General features: G+C 41.5%; 1 protein-coding gene across 2 annotated transcripts; it reads right to left on the bottom strand.

Moving 5' to 3' along the window:
- Nucleotides 1–12: 12 nt before the first annotated feature.
- Nucleotides 13–21,141, bottom strand: aox6 (aldehyde oxidase 6). Of its 2 annotated transcripts, none has more exons than XM_083985406.1 (34): nucleotides 21,048–21,141; nucleotides 20,261–20,318; nucleotides 20,079–20,175; nucleotides 19,264–19,499; nucleotides 18,478–18,539; nucleotides 18,327–18,392; nucleotides 18,137–18,211; nucleotides 17,174–17,318; nucleotides 16,987–17,079; nucleotides 16,147–16,298; nucleotides 15,953–16,046; nucleotides 15,750–15,859; nucleotides 14,656–14,840; nucleotides 13,466–13,628; nucleotides 13,097–13,174; nucleotides 12,636–12,805; nucleotides 11,794–11,920; nucleotides 10,758–10,880; nucleotides 10,570–10,666; nucleotides 10,359–10,483; nucleotides 9,760–9,893; nucleotides 5,985–6,072; nucleotides 5,665–5,751; nucleotides 4,799–4,990; nucleotides 3,819–4,046; nucleotides 3,148–3,243; nucleotides 2,928–3,056; nucleotides 2,767–2,841; nucleotides 1,985–2,037; nucleotides 1,791–1,905; nucleotides 1,638–1,703; nucleotides 873–1,061; nucleotides 595–762; nucleotides 13–145 (listed from the first exon to the last, which is right to left on the bottom strand). In XM_083985406.1, exons 1-34 carry the CDS (start codon nucleotides 21,099–21,101, stop codon nucleotides 95–97), a joined length of 3,981 nt encoding a protein of 1,326 aa, XP_083841532.1. In that variant the 5' UTR covers nucleotides 21,102–21,141; the 3' UTR covers nucleotides 13–94. The 2 variants fall into 2 exon arrangements, with proteins under 2 accessions (XP_083841532.1, XP_083841533.1); XM_083985407.1 differs by having other exon boundaries at nucleotides 18,137–18,205.
- Between the last annotated feature and the right edge of the window lie 1,952 nt (nucleotides 21,142–23,093).

Raw genomic sequence — 23,093 nt, 5'->3', positions numbered from 1 at the left:
GATAAAACTGGATTAATTTAATACATTTCTCTTTATTGCATTGTTACAATATTTTGTGCATTATTTGTGTTAGTTTACAGTTTTATCGTTAGGTTTAGATGTTTAATGCCCACGGTTTAAAAGATCCTGGTTTGCTGGCTGGAATCTGGAGACAAAATAAAACAAATGGAGAGAAAAAAATTTAACATGAACAGAAATAATATAATCTAATATTTTATTTTCTATTTCAAGCCAGTTTTTTTGAATTTGAATAATTCTTATACTCCTGTGACATTAATTTAAAGGTCCAGTGTGTAAAATAAGGGGAAAACAGTGACATCTAGCATTCCATTTCTATTATTTATCTATTAATAATTCTATTTTCCATACAAACATGGCGCCACAAGATGGCGACACTCTCTAAGAAAGACCCTTGCTTATATGTAGATATAAAAGAAGAACTATAAGGCTACAAAAACCAAACAAATGTTATTTTAGTGATTATAAACTTATACAAATATATTCATGGGGAGTATATTCAGATTTTGCCAATAAACCTTGACAAATATTACAGACTGGACCTTTAAAGGCTGATGGGTTGAGTGTTGTTTGTACCTTCTGTGTGAACGGGGAGGCGCAGGCCAGGCAGCTCCTCTCCGGAGTGGACGGACTGTCCAGGACGAACGGGCCGACGTGTCCGGACTCGGACCGGGCGGCGGCCACGGCGTCTTTGATGGCGAAGAACACGGAGCTGCCGAGGAAGAGGACGGGTTCTCCGATGCCCTGAGGAAGAGGGAAGAAGAACGACATCAGGAATGGCGGCGTCATTTCTGTAAATATCTGCTTGTGTTGCATCAAGGGAAACCCTCCACGTGATGATGGTGACCTCTGACCTTTGAGGAGTAGATGGCGTGCGGGTTGTCGGCGTCCCGCAGCAGATGGACGTTGAAGCGCAGCGGGACGTCGCACACGGCCGGGATCTTGTACTGAGACGGACCTCGAGTGTACAGGAGCCCGGAGGGGGAAAACTTCAACTCCTCCATGGTGAAGAGGCCCAGGCCCTGCATGAAGGCTCCTTCAATCTGATTGGACGAGACACAGGAAGTTTCTTTTAACCCTCCTGTTGTCCTTCTTCCACCCTTCCTTCTTTCCACAATCCTTTTTCTCTTCCTTCCTTCCCTTCGTCCTTACTTCTCCCCTGCTCTTTTCCTTTCTTTTTCCCTTCTTTCTTCCTTTAACGAATCTGTTCCCTCCCCCCATCTTTCTTTCCTTCCTTTTTCCCTTACTTTCCACAATCCGTTTCCCTTCCTTCCTTCGTTCCCTTCTTCTTCCTTCCTTGAACAAATCTGTTCCCTCCCTCCATCTGTCTTTCTTTCCCTTTTCCCTTACTTCTTTCCACAATCCCTTCCCCCTCTCTTCCTTCCTCCAACTCAATTTAATGCATGAACACATCCAAAAACCAAACATATTATCCTATTACATACAATTATACTTTTTTTTCTTCCTTCCTTTTTGACCCAATCTGTTCCCTCCCTCCATCTATCTTTCTAATGTAATTAAAATATTTACACTACACAACTTGTAATTGTAACTAACTACATTTCCAAAGTAATCTTCCCCACACTGCTGCACCTCCAGGACCCAGACCCTGGTCTCACCTGTCCGATGTCCACAGACGGGTTCACGCTCCGGCCGATGTCGACCACGATGTCTGTCCTCACAGTCTGCAAGAAGCAATACAATAAAATAAAATAAAAATAAATAAAGGTCTGATAACTGGTCTGATGGCGGGTGGCGGCGTGACCTCTGACCCTGTAGTCTCCGGTGAGGACGTCCAGCTCCACCTCGCAGCAACACGCTCCGTAGGTGAAGTAGGCGTACGGCTGACCCTGCATCTTGTCCCAGTCCATGTACAGGTCTGGACCTCTGAGTGAGGACACACACAGATTTCACTCTTGTTTCTTTATTTTATAACATTAAATATTTAACACTTTGAACGCCTCACCTGTAGAATCCGGTGGCCGACAAACTGATCTTCTCCAAAAACGCTGCTGTGGCCTGAGGACGGGGAACAGAAACACATAGATCCATGTCTATCGTTAGACCTATAAAACTAACTTCCAACCTATTCACATCATGCAAAAAAGGCCACACCAATAATCTGTTTATCAAATGGAGAGTATTAAAGTTTGTTGACTTGGTAAAAATTAAAACGGCACAGATAATATTAAAGCAAAGAATAATTTACTCCCTAATAATATTCAAATAATGTTCAAGGAAAGAGAGGGGAGATATGAGCTAAGAGGGAAACAACCAAGAATAAACCCTACATTAAAAAGTATGTGTATCTCAAACAATGCAAAAACATAACACAATTTAAAAATAGATTAAAACATAGTATGATAGAAAGCTATAAACAGGATTGAATAATTGGGTGTTGACTGCAACTGTAATGCTGTTAAATTATTTATTTATTTTGGCTACACTTGTTAATTATTGGATAATTATTTCTTTCTATGACTCTGAAACCATGAAGAGCTCTAATGGATTTAATGGAATATTGAATTAAAGGGTCGGCATCTATAAGCTAGATAGCTTCAGCTTCAGCCTACACCTTTTCCATCTATTTATGAACTAGTTGAAGGAATGATGGTTTTATAGAAGGTTGACGGACTGTGATTGATGCTCAACTGTAAATAATTCTGTGTAAAAGATCAAATAAACTACTACTACTACTACTACTACTAAAATACTGCATTTTCACCACTTCTCCATGTGCAATCATACCCAACTCTCCCATGATCCTTTGGGGTTTTTCTGCCTGATGGGCTCCAGGCGTTGATACAGAGTCTGGCAGGCATCCTGAATGAGAGAAATTAAACTTACATTTAATTAAAACATGATTAGTTTTTTTTTACCGTCTCCATCACTGCAGGAGCTGCACTCACCTTCACCGCCATGCCGTTGGCGTCGGTGCCGAAGGAGGCGGCGGAGGGACAGGTGTTGGGGACGGTGTTGGTGCTGGTTTCGCTGATGTAGATCTTGGAGGCCGGGATGCGAAGCTCCCGACTCGCAACCTAGGAAACGGACCGTCGTTTTTTTTTAAAGATGATGAAAAACAGAAATAAAAGGTTTCTTCCATGCAAAAGCAGCTGACAGCGACACTACCTGCTGCATCTTGGTGTGGATCCCCTGACCCATCTCCGTCCCCCCGTGGCTGACCAGCACCGAGCCGTCTTTGTAGATGTGGACCAGAGCTGCAGCCTTAAAGGGATAGTTCAACATTTTGTCAAATTGGCCCATTGCCATAATCCCTATAGTCATAGCAGTAGGTTCGTTACCTTTAATTGTTGGTGTAAGCTATTTTTAGAACGGCGGAGCAGAGCCGTGAGCTGCTCAGAGCTATGCTACGGAGGCTCATGGGATTTCTTGGTTTCCCTCATCAAACTCATCAAATACACAATCCAACAACTCCACAACGCTCTGGTGGACAAGTTGTGACCTGCACATTCACCATGCTATGAGATAATAACACAATGTTACCAGACAGAGTTGTTTTAGAGGGAAATACAGAGACTGTTGATGAAGGCAACGCACATCAGCGGTTTTGCATGAATTTCCCTCTAAAACAACTCTGTCTGGTAACGTTGTGTTATTATCTCTGCTCCGCCGTTCTAAAAATAGCTTGCACCGACAATTAAAGGTAACGAACCTACTGCTATGACTATAGGGATTATGGCAATGGGCCAATTTGACAAAATGTTGAACTATCCATTTAAATATAATAAATGAATTGAATTTAATAGCTATAATGTAGAAGTATCTAAAGAAGCAGAGACCTGGTTTAAGAAGCTCTCTGCGAAGGCGATGCCGTATTTGATGGGGATGATGGACAGGCCTCTCTTCTTCCAGCGGTTCTGCTGGTTCAGCTGCTCGGCGGCTCGGCGGCGGGCGGCGTAGTCCGACTTGGCCTTACACTCCTCCCAGCAGCGCAGCATGTTCTCCGGGCTGAACGCCATCTGGTAGTGCGTGACCGACGGCCCGCGGTACATGTTGACCTCACGGACCTGACGAGGGATTTGTTACATCTTTTAGTTTTAACTCTCCTGTTGTCCACCTGGGTCAAGGAAGGAAGGAGGGACAAAGGAAAAGTAGGAAGGAAGGAAGGAGGGAAGACAGGAAGGACAAAGGGGAAGATGGGAGGAAAGAAAGAAGGGAAAAAGGAAGGGAAGATAGATGGAGGGAGGGGACTGATTGGGTCAAAAAGGAAGGAAGGAAGGAAGGGAGGGAAAAGGGATTGTGGAAAGAAGGAAGGGGAAAAAGGAAGGACAGAAAGATGAAGGGAGGGAACAGATTCGTTCAAGGAAGGAAGAAAGAAGGGAGGAAAGAAAGATGGAGGGTCAATTGGATCAAAAGAGGAAGGAAGAAGAAGTGAGGACGAAGGGGAGGAAGGAAGGAAGGAAGGGAAAAGGATTGTGGAAAAAAGGAAGGGGAAAAAGGAAGGACAGAAAGATGGAGGGAGGGAACAGATTCGTCCAAGGAAGGAAGAAGGGAAAGAAGGAAGGAAAGAAAGATGGAGGGTCAACTGGATCAAAAGAAGAAGGAAGAAGAAGTGAAGACAAAGGGAAGGAAGGAAGGAAGGAAGGAAGGAAGGAAGGAAGGAAGGAAGGAAGGAAGGAAGGAAGGAAGGAAGGAAGGAAGGAAGGAAGGAAGGAAGGAAGGAAGGAAGGAAGGAAGGAAGGGAAAAAGGAAGGAAGGAAGGATGGAAGGATGGAGGAAGGGAACAAATTGCAACGAGAGCAGCGGCGGCGGCCAGCACCTGGTCTGCAGGACGGCCCAGCGCCATGGCAACGTCGGTGACCATGTTCTCCACCACCATGATGCTCTGTGGAACGCCGAAGCCCCGGAACGCCGTGTTGGACGGCAGATTGGTCCGGCAGGCCGCACCCACGCCGCGCAGGTTGGGAATGTTGTAGGCGTTGTCCATGTGGAGCAGGATCTTCTCCACCACCTGCACAACAACCAGGTTCACAACATTAGAGTCAAATTAGAGTAAAATAAGTAAATACTCTAATGTTGTGAACCTTATTGGGGTTTTTTTGTTTGGAAAAGACATTTTCCATCAGAATCAACATTGCAAAAACATAAAATTGGTATTTTCCATAGTTCTTTTCCAGTTTTTCTGGAAACATGTCCTTATATATTCCACTAAATATGAAAGGTTGAGCACATTTACACACAGACAGACACATTCAACTCTCTTTTCAACCTGCATAGTTGCAGTTTCTGCATCAACATACTAACAATCTTAAAAAGACAACTATATACATTAAAGTGAGGAAACATACTTGTTGTTATTTCCGTCAGGGAGAGGAAGGCCACATATAAATTCAATCCATTTTTCCACAATCTGATAAAACTTAACCTTTTGGATTCTCAAACAATAGGTCAGCTTTTCCATTTGGAATATTTTCCAGAATTATTCCGTGCCAATCCTCAATTATAGGTGGTGTTGGATTGAACCACTTCCTGGTAATGGATGTTTTACTTGCAGCCAATAGGCCAAGTTTGTGTTTAATTAATTAAAATATTAATATATTAATTTAATTAAAATATCTTATAACATTCTTCTTCCTACCTTATTGTTTTTGTGGTTTGAAAATGCAGAATGCAGAGTAAACGCACCAGAACAGACTCGTCCACGGTGTTCCCAGCGTTGGCGTAGTACTGGAGGTCTGCAGCCACGATCCTCCCGTCATTCATGAAACCCACCTGCAGCCGAGATACAACATGAACCTTCATATCAGAACTTCTCCCGTCTTAAATGTGAGAGCAAAGAGAAACTGAAGGTAAAGTCACTACAGTTTGTACATTTAGCCAGTTTATGGCTCTTTATGAAATAATCTCATAAATTGTAAAATGCCCTGAACAAGATTTCACATTTTTGCATTTTTACTACTTTAATCGTCATTTTGAGTGTGTTGTTGTTGTTGTTGTTGTTGCACCTTGTACTTTCCCAGGACGGGGTGACGAGCTCCTGTGATCAACATGTCGTCTCCTCGCTCCAGAACGCAGCGAACTGCACGATTGGTCCTGAGAACATTTTAAAAACAACAATAACAACTCCTCCAGTGGTTTATTTTTTAATTTTTAAAGGGATAGTTCAACATTTTGGCAAACTGGCCCAGGTTCGTTACCTTTATTTCATTCATTTCTCATGGGATTTCTTGGTTTCCCTCATCAAACTCATCAAATACACAATCCAACAACTCCACAACGCTCTGGTGGACAAGTTGTGACCTGCACATTCACCACGCTATGAGATAATAACACAACGTTACCACACAGAGTTGTTTTAGAGGGAAATTCATGCAAAACTGCTGATGCACGTTGCCTTCAGGGACAGTTTTTCATCAAGCAGTCTCTGTATTTCCCTCTAAAACAACTCTGTGTGGTAACGTTGTGTTATTTTTTTGTGATCAATTATTTATTGGTTTTTTAACAGACAACTGATAGGGCATGAAAGGAAACACAATCGGTGGGGTAGCATAATGAAATACTGCCTTGTTATCTTCATTTTACCCCATTAATCCCCTTCCCCCCACCCTCCTCCCGATTGGCATATTGAATTAACAGGGTTGTTCAATCAATCAAAATCAAACAAACAATAATATTAAAAAACAAAACAACAACAATAACAACAAAAAGGACAAAACAGAACCAATAATATCCCAAAGCACTCACTCATACATCATTCATTCACTCACTCATTCTACCCTAACCCAGAAATTTCATGACCGCACATATGTCAGTTGCATGCACATCTGTACATGTACATTTTATATGTTTTAGTCAAATAGACAGAAACCAAAGTACACAAAAAATAAACAGTTCACTGCACAGCCAGAAAAAAAAATAAAATAAATAATAATAATACAATTCTTACATTAAACTTTCAATTTTTTTTACCAAGTTTGACCAACAGCTGATATTTTGTGTTTTAGCTGAATGTAATCGTGCAGTGGTAAGCTCTAGCTGTGCAATGTCCTTGTATGAAGAAAGCCATTCCTTGATTGACATTACATGTGGGGGTTTCCAGCGGCAGGCTATCATCCTCTTAGCTGCTGTAAGCCCAGCAAGCAGAAGACGACTATTATTTGTTGTTAGTTTCAGAGAAGAAATATCATTAAGTAATAGTAGAGAGGGAGAGCAAGGAATAGTTCTCTCCACTACAACAGACAATATACTTGAAATATTTTCCCACAATCTGTTAACTTCCGGGCACTGCCAAACTAAATGAAAAAATGTACCAACGGTATTGCCTGAACAAAAATCACAATATGGGTTACTTTTAAGTTTCATTTTATAAAGTCTTTGGGGTGTAAAATAAAATCGATGGACAAACTTATAGTGAATCATCTGATGATTCGGGTTTCTAGATGAGATAGTAATATTTGACCATATAGATTGCCAGTTGAACTCTGAGGAAGCATTTATAATGTCACTTTTCCAAAGTCTATTTAAAGGCAGATGTTTGTATGAAGCCTCCACAATCAGTTTGTACAACTCAGAGGCAATACCCTTATTTTTACCTTTAGTATTCAGTTTAATATGAAAAGGATGATCTTCTAATTTGGAGTCCCACGGAACACCTTGAGCGCGCATTGCTGCCCGTAACTGTAAATAAAAAAAAAAGGAAGTGCCCGGAAGATCAAAAGTTTTTTGTAATTCCCGGAATTCAAGGAGACCTTGTATCCCTATAATGTCCTGGAGTGTATTTACTCCCTTATCACTCCACTGGGGAAAAGAAATGGGTTTCCCATCTATTAAAAGACTAAAATTATGAAAGATTGGAGACTGGCGAAAAAATTTTGAGTGTATTTTTGCAAACTGTTGGACTTTAAGCCACACAGTGAAGAGATAGGAAATAATTGGTCCAAAGTCACGTTTCACTAACTTATGAGAAATATTAGAATGTATCAAGTTATGCAGGCTATATGGAGATGTTAATTTCTCCTCAATAGGGAGCCATGAAACCTGACTGTTTGGATTTAACCAGACAGCAAGTGGACGTAGGACAAAGCTCCACGAGTACCACTCAAAATTGGGCAAGTTCACACCACCTGCTGATTTGTGCCTTTGCAATGTAGAGGTTTTAATTCTCGTTTTTTTCTTGTTCCAGAGAAACTGATTTATGATAGAATGCAACTTTTTCCAATAATTGTTTGGAGGGGCAAGAGGGATCATTGAACTTATAAAATTTACACGTGGCAAAACATTCATCTTAATCACCGATAGTCTAGAATGAAAGGAAGTAGGGAGTTTACCCCATTTCGTTAAGTCTTCCTCTACATCCTTCAAAGCCTTATTATAATTATTTATGGTTATCAAATCCAAAGAAGGAAAGATAGAAACACCCAAATATTTAAAATTAGTGACAACAGGTATAGGAAAATTTAAAGTAGGAGTCTGATCGCTTTGTTTACCCAGTAACATTAATGCTGATTTGCTCCAGTTGATTTTATATCCAGAGATATTACTAAAGGTCTCAAATATTTTCATCAGATGTGGAAGTGATTCTGCCAGATTCTTTATGAAAATTAAAATATCATCTGCGAATAAAGAAATAGAATGAGGTGTGTCACGTACAGTGATCGGCTCTATAACCTCTGACTGCCTTATTGCCTGAGCTACAGGCTCTAATGACAGTGAAAATAGAAGAGGGGACAATGGGCATCCCTGACGTGAAGACCTCGAAATTGGGAACCTAGGAGAACAATTATTACCCGTTATCACTACAGCAGAAGGATTAACATACAACAGTCTAATCATGAGAATAAAGTTATCACTAAAGCCCATATGTCGGAGCACAGACCACAAGTAGCACCACTCCAGCCGGTCAAAAGCTTTCTCAGCGTCCAAAGTAAGAATAGAACTATTATTTTCTGAACTGGAGGCTGAGTGTATGATGTGAAGTAGTCGGCGGACATTATCCGAAGCTAGTCTTGATTTTATAAACCCGGTCTGATCATGGTGAACAAGATGGGGCATATAGCACTCTAACCTGGATGCCAAAACCTTTGCATACAATTTAATTTCACAGTTAAGGAGACTTAGAGGCCTGTAAGATGAGCAATCGACAGGAGGCTTATCTTTCTTTAACAAAAGAGATATTATAGCAATATTAGAGCTTGTAGAGAAAGATCCTCTGCAGATAGAAGCATTTATCATATTCAACAAATGAGGTCCGAGCTGAGGCCAGAGAGCCAAATATAGCTCTGGAGGTAGCCCATCAATGCCTGGTGATCGGCCTTTATTCATTGATTTGATAGCTTGGCCTAGCTCCTCTATAGTGATTGGTGCCTCTAATGAGTGTACAGCATCCAAGGGCAATTTAGATAAAGATAACGAATTCAGAAAATCATTGGAGGTTTTTTCATCATAATCCAAAATTGTGTTATTATCTCATAGCGTGGTGAATGTGCAGGTCACAACTTGTCCACCAGAGCGTTGTGGAGTTGTTGGATTGTGTATTTGATGAGTTTGATGAGGGAAACAAATAAATCCCATGAGCCTCTGTAGCGTAGCTCTGAGCAGCTCACGGCTCTGCTCCGCCGTTCTAAAAACAGCTTGCACCGACAATTAAAGGCAACGAACCTACTGCTATGACTATAGGGGTTATGGCAATGCGCCAATTTGCCAAAATGTTGAACTATCCCTTTAAATTTTCACACAAATCATCACACTGGTTTCTATAAAACATCTCATTTCCAGTCTTACTTCCACGCAGCCACAGAGGTGATGGAGGCCAGGACGGAGGTTTTGGTGACCTTCCCTCCGAACGCTCCTCCAATCCTCTTGGTGTGACACGTGACCCGGTTGGACGGGATTCCCAGCGTCTCCGCGATGGCGTCCTGCAACAAACACCCCCCCCATCTATTTATCTATTTATCTGGTCATAACTTACAGTCACTACGCACTTTATTTTTCAACACACAGTTACACACATTGCACATTTTCTACTTTGCACTAAAGTCAACGCTGCCAATTTGTTGTTGTATATACTTTTGTACATCACATTTTATTTTATTTGCTATTGCTATTTTATTATGTATAGTTTGTTCTTTATATTTTATTATGTATAGTTTGTTCTTTATATTCTTATTCTTTATATTCTTATACTATATGTTGTTATCGTCACTGTGTGTCTGTGTAATGCTGCTGCTGCACTGTAATTTCCCAGCTTGGCATCAATAAAGTCTATCTATCTATCTATCTATCTATCTATCTATCTATCTATCTATCTATCTATCTATCTATCTATGAAATGAAATGCACGCCACTTCAGACGTGTTTCTGCAGATGGCGTCTCCGTGTACCTGTGTGAGCGTGGGCCACTGAGTGGACACGTAGGCGTGGAACTCCATCTCCTCGCCGACGGGAACCACCAGCGCGCTCTGAGTCTCCATGTAGAAATGCTCCTGGCCGCCGAGCCGCACCCGACCTGAGGAGAAGAGACACACACACACAACAGTCCGAGGAGGAAACGGGAGAAGATGCTGCTTCTGTCTGATCCCACGTCACGTTTACCTTCATAAACCTGATCCACGCTTTTAAACGCCGCGTCCACGTCTCCTCTCTCGATCCTCCTCCGCGGCTCGAAGTAGGACGACTTCTCCACGGCGTCCTGTCACAGACAGCAGAGAGAGGAAACTAACGTTCTGCTCTCTGCACCGACACAAATGACACAGACAGGGACTTGAACAACGATCACAGACCTCCACGGTGAACACGGGCTCCGGTAGATCTTCGTAGCTGACCTTCACGGCGGCCGCCCCTCGTTTGGCGTGCGCCCTGGTGTCGGCCAGCACCGCACAGATCATCTGACCGATGCAGGAAACCTGGAAACACAGTCAACGAACCTTTATCATGAAATATATAACGCAACATTGTTGAGGAATAAAAACGAGACTAAATGTGGTTTACAAAATAAAAACTCTGCCAAGATGTCTCTTCATTTAATGTTTAGTCACATTATTATTATTATTTTGCAGTATTTATGTTTCCTTTATCTCAGTTGGATTGGATCAGTCTGATCCAGATAGAAACTTTTCTAGTTTATTAAATCTGGATAATGAGTGTTTTAAATGTGACGGTGTATCAGACTGAAGGCTGAATTTGTATGAAAATGGGCTGTTTGTACTGTTTTCTGTGCTGTTTTTGTTTCTTTAATGTCTTTAAAACAACCAGTTTCTGTCTAGTCTGGCTGTTTAAATAAAAAAATAAAAAATAAAAAAAGGAAATATACAGTACATTGGTCAAATTCAAACTTCAAACTTCATTTAATTATCCAGTAGTTGGGGAAAAGTTCTTTAATTGTTGAATAATCAAAAGTTAACTTTATTAACTTATCAGTGTTATAGTTTAAAACTCAGGTGCAACTTATAAATCAATAAATGTTTATATGCTACATTATGAATGTTGTTTATTTGACCAGTTTGAATTTAATTTAAATCCCATTTTGTTCCTGAATCCACCAAACTGCTGATGTTTTGGATCAAAGTTTTCCTGATCCAACTAAAAAGTTTACACAAACATAAACCAAGGGTTTGATCCAGATTATTACGTGATCTGATCTGATCTCAGAGTCTGTTTTTAATTTTAAAACAACCTATTTTCAAGATTTGATCCGATCCGTTATCCCAAATCCGATCAGATTACCTCTGAAAAAGAAAAAGTGAAATATTCCTGAATGATTTATAACAACAGTTTATTTCTAACTTTGCTGAAACCTTGGATGAGGTCATGACTCACCTGCGTCTCAGCGAGCAGCTCCTCCTCGTACCCGAACATGGCTCGGACCTTCTTCCCGGGGATGTCTGTCGCCGTGACGACGTCCACGACTCCAGGCAGCTGCAGCGCCGCGCTCACGTCCAGCGCTCTGTCGCACAAACACACACATTTACAACCAGATGTGGAGATTAAGCGTTAAAGGTACATTGTGTAGGAATTCCTCCCATCTAGCGTTGTGGTTGTATATCGCAAGCAACTCAATCGTATTTTTCATGCTGCATTCACGTGAAATTGGGCAGACGGCAGACGGACATAAACAAGCCTCTATGTAAACAAGTGGTCCGTCACCACGAGGCAAAACAATACACGTGACAATATGTTGTCATGGCGATGTGGTATTGTTTACCGGCTTTCTCTGGACTTCTGTGACTAAACTGACATCTGGTTTGTTAGCGACGGCCGTGTGCCCGACTGCAGGTGAATGCAGCATCAGTGTAACGCTCCATTCCTCCTCACTGCGTTACTGTGGTGACTCTTCACAGACACCACCTCGACCTGAGCCGACAGCTCCGGTGTCTCCGCTGAGTTTCCGTGGTTTCCTACCGTCACGCTGCCACTGAACGTAAAAACATGGAGACACCACATGGCAGCAGCACCGAGCTTACCCGCTCCATGGAGATATGAATGATATGAACGGCTCATTCAGAGCTGAAAGGAACACTTCACTTTGTTGATGGGGGGATTACTGATTAATGAAAAACAGACTGAAGAACCAAATAATCGATTTTCCTGCATAGATAACAGGAGAAGTTACACAATGTCCCTTTAAAGGGGAGAAAAAGAGTGGCGGTGTGTTTTTTTACGTGATCTTGGCGTGCGCTCGGGAGCTGGTGACCAGAGACAGGAAGAGCTCTCCGTCGGTGGCGGGGATGTCGTCACAGTACACGGCTTCACCGGTGGCCTGGCTGATGGCGGAGCGATGCATGATGGGACGGCCCACCGGGTCCTGGGCGCTCTGGTCCTTTGGGACACGCTGCACGAGGAGGAGGAGAGGAACCAATCAGGGTTATGTGACAGTATCGAGAACACATGAACACAGAAAGACCAAGTCTATTATAGTTTTAAAATGTTCTTTAGTTTTTATTTTTATTTAGTTTTAGTGAGTTCAACAAGTGATGAAATACGGTTGCCAATAAGGACAAACACAGGAAACATCAAACAGGAATGATGCAAAACCAAAAACAAACATGCAATAGAAAAAAGTGCAACAAAAAAAACCACTGCAAATAAAAAGAAACGCCGCTGCAAATAAAAAAACACTGACCTGGAAGTCCTGCAGGCTGGGCTGGATCTCTCTGGGTAACGGCTGGATCCTCTCAGGAAGCTCGTCTGTGATCACGTTCTGTAAAAAAGAAAAGCCTGGTGTCAACATCCTGCAGCATCCATCATCATCTTTTTCAGAGAAAATAATCACACTACAACAAATAATCCAGGTGCAAAACAGAACTATCACAGGAAGTCTCATCTTCAACAAGGTAAAGACGACAGGGCAGCAGCAGGAGATATTTGGCTCAGTTGTTATCTAATCCTGCAGAGAAAAAACATTTCAAATAAAACCAAACAAAAACAGACAAACTAAATACAGATCAATAGTTTTTAGTTTTTAGTTTTCCCAGCGCTCCGTCCGTCCTACCGTCTCTCTGAGCCAGTGCAGAACCTCCAGGTTGAATCTGAAGAGGAAGCTGAGAGTCAGCGACCGCCTGAACTCCACTTTCCCTCCGGGAGCCGATGGAGGGAGCTGCAGCTCGTCCAGCAGGACGTCGTAGGCCCGGCCCAGCGTCTCATCGTCCCACGACCTGCAGGACGGAGCAGAGGAGGAGCAGGAAGAGGATGAGACAGGGCTTCTGCAGGTACCAGCAAATCTAATTTAATGCCTTTTAATGCCATTTCAAACATTTTTAATGCCCGTGACATACTACACGTGCACTGCAAAAACTCAAAATCTTTCCAAGAATATTTGTCTTATTTCCTGTCAAAATGTCTCATTTCTAGTCAAAACTAAACTCTTTTCACCTAAAATAAGACTCATCACCTAAAAATGAACTTGTTGTTAGATAATTTTCACTTGTTTCAAACAATTTTTCACTTGAAATAAGTAGAAAAATCTGCCAGTGAAAGTGCTTGTAATAAGAAAGGAAAACTTGATCCACTATCAGATTTTTCTACTTGTGTCTAAAAACAAGCTACTTTTTTAAATGCGATGAGTCTTATTTTAAGTATAATGAGACTTGTTTTGACTAGAAATTACCTTTTTGACTAGAAATAAGATAAATATTCTTGGTAAGATTTTGAGTTTTTGCAGTGTGTGCGTACATACACTTACCTATATACACATACACACACACAATTACTTGGTTCTGCATGTTTACCACACCAATAGAGGTGCACTGACTGCAATTTTCTGGCCGATCACCGATTTTTAAAAAGCCTGACCTGCCGATTCCCATTTTTGCCGATAGCGATTAAAAAGAGTCAACAGTAGCCTGCCACCAAAATTATTAATTTAGAAAATTCTCCATTTCTTCACCCACGTTTAATTTGACTGTAGATTAACTGTATAATCCCCCTATTTTTCAGCTCTTTGTGCTCTATAGGGATGTAATGATATCAAAATCTCACTGTATGAATCAATACATTTTTTATCAATTTTTTAATGCCTTTGAGAATCGAAGGCCTTAATTTTAGCTAAATGACTTTTAATGCTTTTTAATGACCCGCGGAAACCCTGTGAGAGGAGGAGGAGGAGGAGGAGGAGGAGGAGGAGGAGGAGGAGGAGAGGACATGAAGGAGGAGAGGAAGCCGGGACGGGAGCGTCTCACTGACTGAGCCATCAGAGCTGCACAGGTTCTGGCGGCGCTGAGCGTGGTCGGTCCCATCCCTCCGAAGTAAAGACTGACTTCCTGAACCACCCGGGAACCCTCGGAGAAAAACACCCTCATCCCCGTCGTCACCGTGGCGAACGAGCTCTCCTTCCTCGGAGCCTGACGGAAAGCTCGGACAAACTCCCCCTGCACCGGAAAAACCCCAGCCAAGCAGTCAATAGGGTAAACATTTAAACTAACAGATATCACCATGAAACTTCTCAAGTTTATCACTCACATTAAGACAGATATTTTTTTAGATATTACAGGTTTTGTCAAATTTTATGTTTAAATATGTAAATGAGGCAATATCTGATGAAATATGCGCTAATTTGCATACATTTACAGAACAGAAATCTGAACAATGGATGAAGCCACTTTCAAAATTCTTGTTTTATTTTGTTGACATATTAGAGTCAGAAGTTTTTACAGAGGAGGATTGTGGATATCTCTTTTTATCACTCTGTAAATGAGAAAATACTGTCACCAGCCCTAATAAGTCTAATTTCGCCATATTTTTAGTAATAAAATGTTGTATAAATGAGGCTGTGAATGATATATCAACAGTTCCCTCTGTAAAAACCTTCAGAATATAGAAAGGGATCAAAGTTGAAGGTTTGGTGTCTGGAAGTGCTGCTGAAGTGGAGATTTCTAGCTCAGAGTCTGAGTCTGAAAAACTCTTTTTGAGAAAACGGCCTTTAAAGACTTGAACTGTAGAATTACATAGATTGTTATTGTCAATCGTACTTTTACGATTAGTTGCAGATACGGAGAAAATTACAATTTTTGGAGCCACATCATTGTTCAGGAGAGAAAAAGCTTTACAATGACACCTGACATGACATGGCTCAGACTAAGTTTTAGTGAGTTTAGGAAAAATCTACTGATGAAAGAGACAAAATGAAGTAAAATAAAAACCTATATGTAGATTTTCTACCATTTCTTTCCACTATTCTGAAAAGAAGACATGCTAATGAAGAAAAATAGCCCAAAATCTCTGTCAAAATCTGTTTTTGCCTGTCGTGTCTCCTGCCTTAAACAGAAAAACTTTTGTACCTTTCTGGAAAAGGGGATGAAGACGGAGACGAGGATCTCCTCCGGTCTCAGGACGGTTTTCCCGAAGCCGACGAAGAAGTCCTGGTCGAGAGGAAGCTCCCGTCGTCCTCCTGCGGGTTCACACACACAGAGACGTTTAAGCTCATCATCGGGGTTCTGGACTCGGAAGCAGCAGTTTTCCTCCGTCACATCCGGACTCTCACCGCTGCAGACGACGCTCACTCTGCTGCCGCCGGCCGCCAGGACCGGGTTCAGGTCCGAGTTGGGATACGCACTCATGATGTTGCCTCCAAGAGACTAAAGACACACAGACACAGGAAGATTCAGACTTCACCTGTAGGAGTTTTGTTTCACAGACGGATAAAGAGCAGGAAGACGGAGGAAGAGAGAAACTGACGGCGACGTTCCTGATCTGCTGACTCCCCAGGTTCCCCAGCTGCTGCAGCAGAGCAGCCAGGAGCTGCGTCTTCTCCTCAGGAAGCTCAGGAAGCAGCTTCTCCAGCAGAGAGCGGAGCTCCGACAGGCTGCAGCCGGCTCCCACCCACAGCCCTGCACACAGACAGACAGCTGTGTTCAATAAAGGGACAGTTCAAGGTTTTAGTCAGATCCTCCTCTCACCATAGCCCCTATAGTCATAGCAGTAGGTTCATCACCTTTAATAGATCTCAAACTCATCAAATACACAATCCAACAACTCCACAACGCTCTGGTGGACAAGTTGTGACCTGCACATTCACCACGCTATGAGATAATAACACAACGTTACCACACAGAGTTGTTTTAGAGGGAAATTCATGCAAAACCACTGATGCACGTTGCCTTCAGGGACAGTTTTTCATCAACAGTCTCTGCATTTCCCTCTAAAACAACTCTGTCTGGTAACGTTGTGTTATTATCTCATAGCGTGGTGAATGTGCAGGTCACAACTTGTCCACCAGAGCGTTGTGGAGTTGTTGGATTGTGTATTTGATGAGTTTGAGATCTCAAAACAACAAGCACCAATTATTAAAGGTGATGAACCTACTGCTATGACTATAGGGATTATGGTGAGAGGAGAATCTGACTAAATGTTGAACTATCCCTTTAACATCAGAGCTGCAGGTTAGTGTGTGTGTGTGTGTGTGTGTGTGTGTGTGTGTGTGTGTGTGTGTGTGTGTGTGTGTGTGTGTGTGTGTGTGTGTGTGTGTGTGTGTGTGTGTGTGTGTGTGTGTGTGTGTGTGTGTGTGTGGTGACCGACCCTGTGGTGTGTGTGTGACCTCAAACAGCTCCTTCACTCTGGTTGGAGAGATGATCAGCGGATGCACGACGCCTTTGAACTTTATATCAGGACCTTTGACATGAAGCAGAGAGAGAGAGACGAGTCTTTAACACCCGGCGCTCTGCGTGTGCAGCGTCATGAACAGGAAGCGGTTTGATCTGGTCACCTATGTTGGTGTTTCCCATCACCAGAGGAGCTTCAGGGTGAGCGGCCTTCAGCTGCAGCAGCTCCTCCAGAGAGGCCGGGGACACCCAGCTCATCCTCTCCCCGTGGAAGCTGAGCGTCCGTGGCTTCACCGCCTCCGCCTGCAGCTGTGGACAAATATATATGTTATTATATTATTTATTCCTTCAGATTCGTTGTGTTTCTCTGGCTTTTATTTCATTATCATACAAGGCTTCGTTGTGTTATTTCTTCTGACTGGAAAGCAGCAGCTCGTCCTGTTTCCTGTTGACACCTGTACTTATTTCACAATTATCATATTATAAGATAAACTTCAGACAAATCAAAATGTATATTAAAGTTTCATGGGTATTTTTGTCACGTTTGTGTTTTAATCCATAGTGTTGTGTGTTTTAGCTGTGTTCTGTTTCTGTATTTATTTTAACGTATAGGGGCAGGAGCTGTTTTTGTCTTTGATATAGAGAAACGTTTTAGTTACTGAGCATTATCAAAAGCCTTTGCATGTCATATGAATATGCATGTGTGTGTGTGTGTGTTTTCTTTTCATTCATTTAAAAGTAAAAAATAGGTTAATCGCTGCTTTTGATATAAAATAAGATGCAGTGACACAGACTAATCACTGTGACTTGTCTTCAACCTGCTGGACCTGAACCGAACAACTGAGTGTACTATATATTATTATTATAAATAAATAAAGGGCTGTGCTGTCTACCACTCTCTTCCTTGTATATTATTATAATATAATATAATATGAATAAGAATAACAATATAAGGGCTCACCATTATTATCAATGTTTCTTATTTTTTTTCTTTTTTTCCTGTTTTGCTCCTTATAACAGTTAATCTCAATCCATTTACTTTTTTGACAGCTGTGTTGCGGTGTTAGGTCTTTCCTGTCTTGTGCTATATCATGTCTTTATGTTTGTTTAATGTCTGGGCGACTTACGATCAGTTCAGGAGGGAAGATCAGCTCCTGCGTCGGGTCCAGAGGCTCAAACTCCTTCTTGTCGAACAACTGGGGCTTTTTAAAGAGACGACGATGAGGAGGAGGAGGAGGAGGAGAGAGAAAGAAAACGTTGAAATCTCGGAAAAATACAGGAGAGAAAAACATAAAGTAGAAAAGACACAATCCTCACAGCGTCTTCATTGTTGTCGTCCAGGCAGCAGTTTCCCTCTCCGTTGACTTGGCAGCAGTTTGTTTCCTGTCGGGGACCAGACAGTTCATCACACAGACGTCAGGTCACAGCAGTGAAGAGTCGTCTCAGCTGTTTGTCTGCAGCTTCCTACCTGACAGAAAGTCCTGCAGCCGTCCACGATGGGCCGATACCCGGTGCAGCGGCACAGATTACCTGCAAACACACCGCACCGTCGCCTTAATTAAGATCTAAAGAAGGATAACATATCGAATGATTCAGTCTTTCGACGCACAAAAGCAGAGTGAAAGAAACGCTCTGGTGGACAAGTTGTGAGCTGCACATTCACCACGCTATGAGATAATAACACAACGTTACCAGACAGAGTTGTTTTAGAGGTAAATTCATGCAAAACCGCTGATGCACGTTGCCTTCAGGGACAGTTTTTCATCAACAGTCTCTGCATTTCCCTCTAAAACAACTCTGTCTGGTAACGTTGTGTTATTATCTCATAGCGTGGTGAATGTGCAGGTCACAACTTGTCCACCAGAGCGTTGTGGAGTTGTTGGATTGTGTATTTGATGAGGAAAACCAAGAAATCCCATGAGCCTCCGTAGCGTAGCTCTGAGCAGCTCACGGCTCTGCTCCACCGTTCTAAAAACAGCTTGCACCGACAATTAAAGGAAACGAACCTACTGCTATGACTATAGGGATTATGGCAATGGGCCAATTTGCCAAAATGTTGAACTATCCCTTTAAAACTGTTTAATATAGTTGTACTGTTGAGTTTATAAATATATGAGCATGAAGTCGGATTGAAGCTGGATTAAAATGTATCCTATTGTTTTTTTGTGGGGCTTTTTTGTCCCGGGAATTGAAAAGAATCAAATTTGGGAAGTTTGTGTGGTAATAATAAAAAAGAAAGCAAACACACACACACCAGCCAGAGCCTGAGTGATGTCGTCCATGGCGGGCTGCTGGTTGTTCCTCAGCAGGGCGTACATGGACATGACCATCCCCGGGGTGCAGAAGCCGCACTGGGAGCCGTGGGCCTTGGCTATCCGCTCCTGCACCGGGTGGATCCGGGTCCTGGTGCTGCCCACTCCCTCCACCGTGGTGACGGCCGCTCCGTGCAGCTGGCAGAGCGGCAGCAGGCAGGCGTTCGCTGAGTAATGTCTGATGATGAGGATGAGGATGATGCAGTGAAAGGGGGAAACTAAACTTCAAAATAAAAGTCTCATTATTATGATTTGCTATTTGTAAATCAGCTAAAACGAGCTTTTCCTCATTTTTTATTACTGCTACTTAACTAATGCTAACACTGGCAGCTGATTTAATAGTTATATTTACTATATTTTATATTTTATGACTGTATTAGTCATAGTTTGTGTGAATAAAGGTGATTTGAATGAGATGAACAGACAGAAAAGTCCATTCAGGACTTAACTTGTCCATTCAGGACTTAACTTGCAAATGCAAAACTTGCAAATGCAAAACTTGCAGAAGTTAATGAATTACAGTGAATCACACAATGTGTTATGTAACATTCAGGACACAACATGGTGAGTTAACAACTATTAATGCAAATGTTTTCTTGAAATTAAATGTCTTACAGTTTATTTATGATGATCTTATTAAATACTGAAGACTTAGCTCATGTTATAACCTTGTGTTCAGGTTTTAAACTGCAGAAGAGCATGTGTGCATTAATATTAAAAGAGTATCTCAGAGTTGTGACGGTGCAGTAAAGGATACAGGATGGTTTTGGTGGCAGGTTGATAGCGAGACACCATGACGGTGCACGCCCCGCAGCCTCCGCCTCCACAGCCAGACTTTGTCCCCGTTAACCGCACTGGAGCCACGGTCAAGGAAACACAACCAAACTAAAACTAAAACATGATGTGAAAGTGGATTATTTTCTAACTTGTGGAGGATACGTTTCTGTCTGAGGTAGGACAGCAGCATCGTCTCAGGGTCTGCATGTTCCTCCGTTACCTGTGGGGAAATAAAATAGTTCAACACAACAATAACAGAGTGACAATATGAAAACAGTTTTTATTCCAACAAAAACTTATCAATCATGCATGAGGACTTCCAGTATTTCCACTATCACGGTTGCTCAAATATTATTTGGAAATCAGAGTATTATAACACAACTTAAATCAGATTAACACATTTCAAATAAAAGAAATAAAAAAAATGTACTTGAATGAAAAACCAAACATAAAAGTTGTTTAATTCAAACTAATTAGCACTTTTAAGCAGTTTCTGGCCCCTAGAAGCAGTAAATAACTGAAACTGCAGCCAATATATGCATATACTGTATTTTTTCCTTGTTTTTAAGTTTATTATTAAGCTATTAAAATATGTTATTAACACAGACTGTGTCCTTAAATTCACCGTTGAACCTATGACTTTTACCCATCGACCCCCGCGGAGCGGACACACGATCAGTCCGGTCACACATTTCCGCAAAACACCAGTCGACTATTCGAGCTCTTTTTTTGTTTTAAGTTACTTCTTTATATTAAATATTAAAGTCTCTGACGTCGTTTTAACGCGTTAAGTGAATTTTTCCACAGGTGATAAGAAGCTAAAAACACATTAACCCTTGAAAAAAGATGTTTACGACGGACAAACTTAACTATTAAAAAAAAAAAAAAGACACATACATGACAACAAACTGCAAGAATGCAGAATGCAGGTGGTAAATGTTGAATTTACCTTTTTCCCGTTGACAAAGAAGCATAAAGAGTCTCCAACCTTCGCAGAAAACATCTTGCAAGTGCAAAACAATCGCAGTTTGACCAAAGACTGTTTCTAGTTACAACACTTCCGGGTTTCAATACTTTCAAAATAAGACGCTCCTCCATGTGCTTGAGTTTTACACTGTTGAACAGAGATGATGACATTTACCGTGTACAGAAAATGCGACAGTAAACATCTCTCTATCCATGAACATTTAAAATGTAAATATGTGAGCATGGATGTATTATATAATTGTATGTGAGACTGCCAATGTTGTTCGTGTTTTATTTTTTAAACGCAATGTGACCTCACTTCCTGTCTCACACTGCAGCAGCTTGACTCTGACTGGATTCATGCAGGACGCCCCCACCTCCAACCTGTGGAACTTGTTCTCTGCTCTTATTCTTCTTTTTTCTTTCTTTTTTAAAATGACATTTAAATCTAAAGTCTGCAGAAAATTATAACTCCCTGTAAATGAGTTCAGGCCTGCAGCTGCTCTGCTGTCACACAAACAACATCATCATGTTCAATAATTAACCCGACCTGCTGCCTGTTATTCTATGATGATTCAGACTCTTGGGCCCATTCCAGCTTTGCAGAAGACATGGGAAAGGGATCTGAACCTGACATTCAGTGATGAAGATTGGAACAGAATTTGTAAAAGTGTTAAAAAAAAAAAAAAAAAAAAAGGTTCAAGGGATGCAAGAATTCGCCTTATTCAATTCAAAATTATACAAATTAATTATTTTATTGGACTCCTTCCAGATTATTTAGATTAGGGCTATTACCCACATCAGATTGTTGACGATGCAAATCTGAGGAAGGTGATTTAGTTCATGTTTTATGGTCATGTGAGAAAGTCCATCAATACTGGACCAATAGGCTATTTATGATAATTTATGAGATACAAATGCCATTTAGCCCTAGATTATTTATTCTGGTTGATGATTCAGTTCTGGTAGGAGAGGATAAACATATCAAAAGTTATGTCCAAACCAGTATTGTGAGTGGCAGACAAATTCTTGTCAGAGGATGGAAGGGTTACTGTTACTGTTGTATTGTTGAAATAATGAAAATAAAAATGTTAATCACAAAAAATAATTAACCCGACCTCTGCTCTGCAGGTGAATTAAACTGTGCCAAGAGTAATCACACTGAGTAATCCTTATTTTACAGCCTACACACGTCGTGTTTTAGCTATTATGAGGATATAATCTGTAGGTTTCATGCAATACATCACGAACAGAGCATGCAAAGTATATTTTTCAATAATATATATTTAGTGGCTACTCACATTAATCCTGACCTGCAGACTCAGGGTGCAGGTGCAGAGTGCAGCCACGAGGGGGCGCTGCAGGAGAAGAGAAGAGACAAAGAGGAATAAACCTGAATCAACCAGGTGGAAAATGGTGAAAAAAAAGAAAAACTAGCACCAGGATCAGGTCTTCAACTTATTTTCCCACGCTTTTGTGTCTTTGTTCATTTATATTTGTAGTTATTTTGTGTGTGACTGTGTTTATTATGTGAAGAGGTGGATGCTGTGATTTATCTGACAGGACAAATATGTGCAGGAAAGGTCACGGCTCGGGGTCGTCTTTCAAGTTCTCCTCTCCTTTTATTTCCTGTAGCCAGTGTGTTTGTTTCTCTACAGCCCCTACATTTAAGAGCATTAATAAACAGAGTGTAGAAACTGATCTAAGACCTGATAACGCTGCACATCCCAGTCCCTGTTTCATCTCCTCCCAGTTTATTTACTCAGCTCTTGGCTGCAGCTTTGACACGGTTTCTCAGAGGATTGAGTTTCTGTGACTCATTATTACACCACCAGGTATGATCCTGAGGATGGAGGAGAAACCTTCAAAGACAAAAACAAAAACAAAAACCAGGCCTTAGGTATATAGCTTCTGGTTCTCATTTGGGGTTTTTTGTCAGACAGATTCACTGTGTTTACACTAAATGACAGCAGCAGCATGTTTGGTTTGAGATTTACAGCTAAAGACAAACCAGTTTCCCATTTCATCA

This window comes from Trachurus trachurus (genome assembly GCF_905171665.1).
Source record: "Trachurus trachurus genome assembly, chromosome: 2".
NCBI classification, from domain to species: domain Eukaryota; kingdom Metazoa; phylum Chordata; class Actinopteri; order Carangiformes; family Carangidae; genus Trachurus; species Trachurus trachurus.
The sequence above is the reverse complement of the archived record's forward strand: the minus strand, read 5'-3'. Positions and strand labels throughout refer to the sequence as shown.

Excerpts from the sequence above, each read along its gene's own strand:
- aox6 (XM_083985406.1), bottom strand. The coding sequence starts at position 21,101 with ATGTTTTCTGCGAAGGTTGGAGACTCTTTATGCTTCTTTGTCAACGGG. Across the intron at positions 20,319-21,047 it reads TCTTTGTCAACGGGAAAAAG|GTAACGGAGGAACATGCAGA; the intron begins GTAAATTCAACA and ends ATTTCCCCACAG. Across the intron at positions 16,299-16,986 it reads GGTCACACACACACCACAGG|GGCTGTGGGTGGGAGCCGGC; the intron begins GTCGGTCACCAC and ends GTCTGTGTGCAG.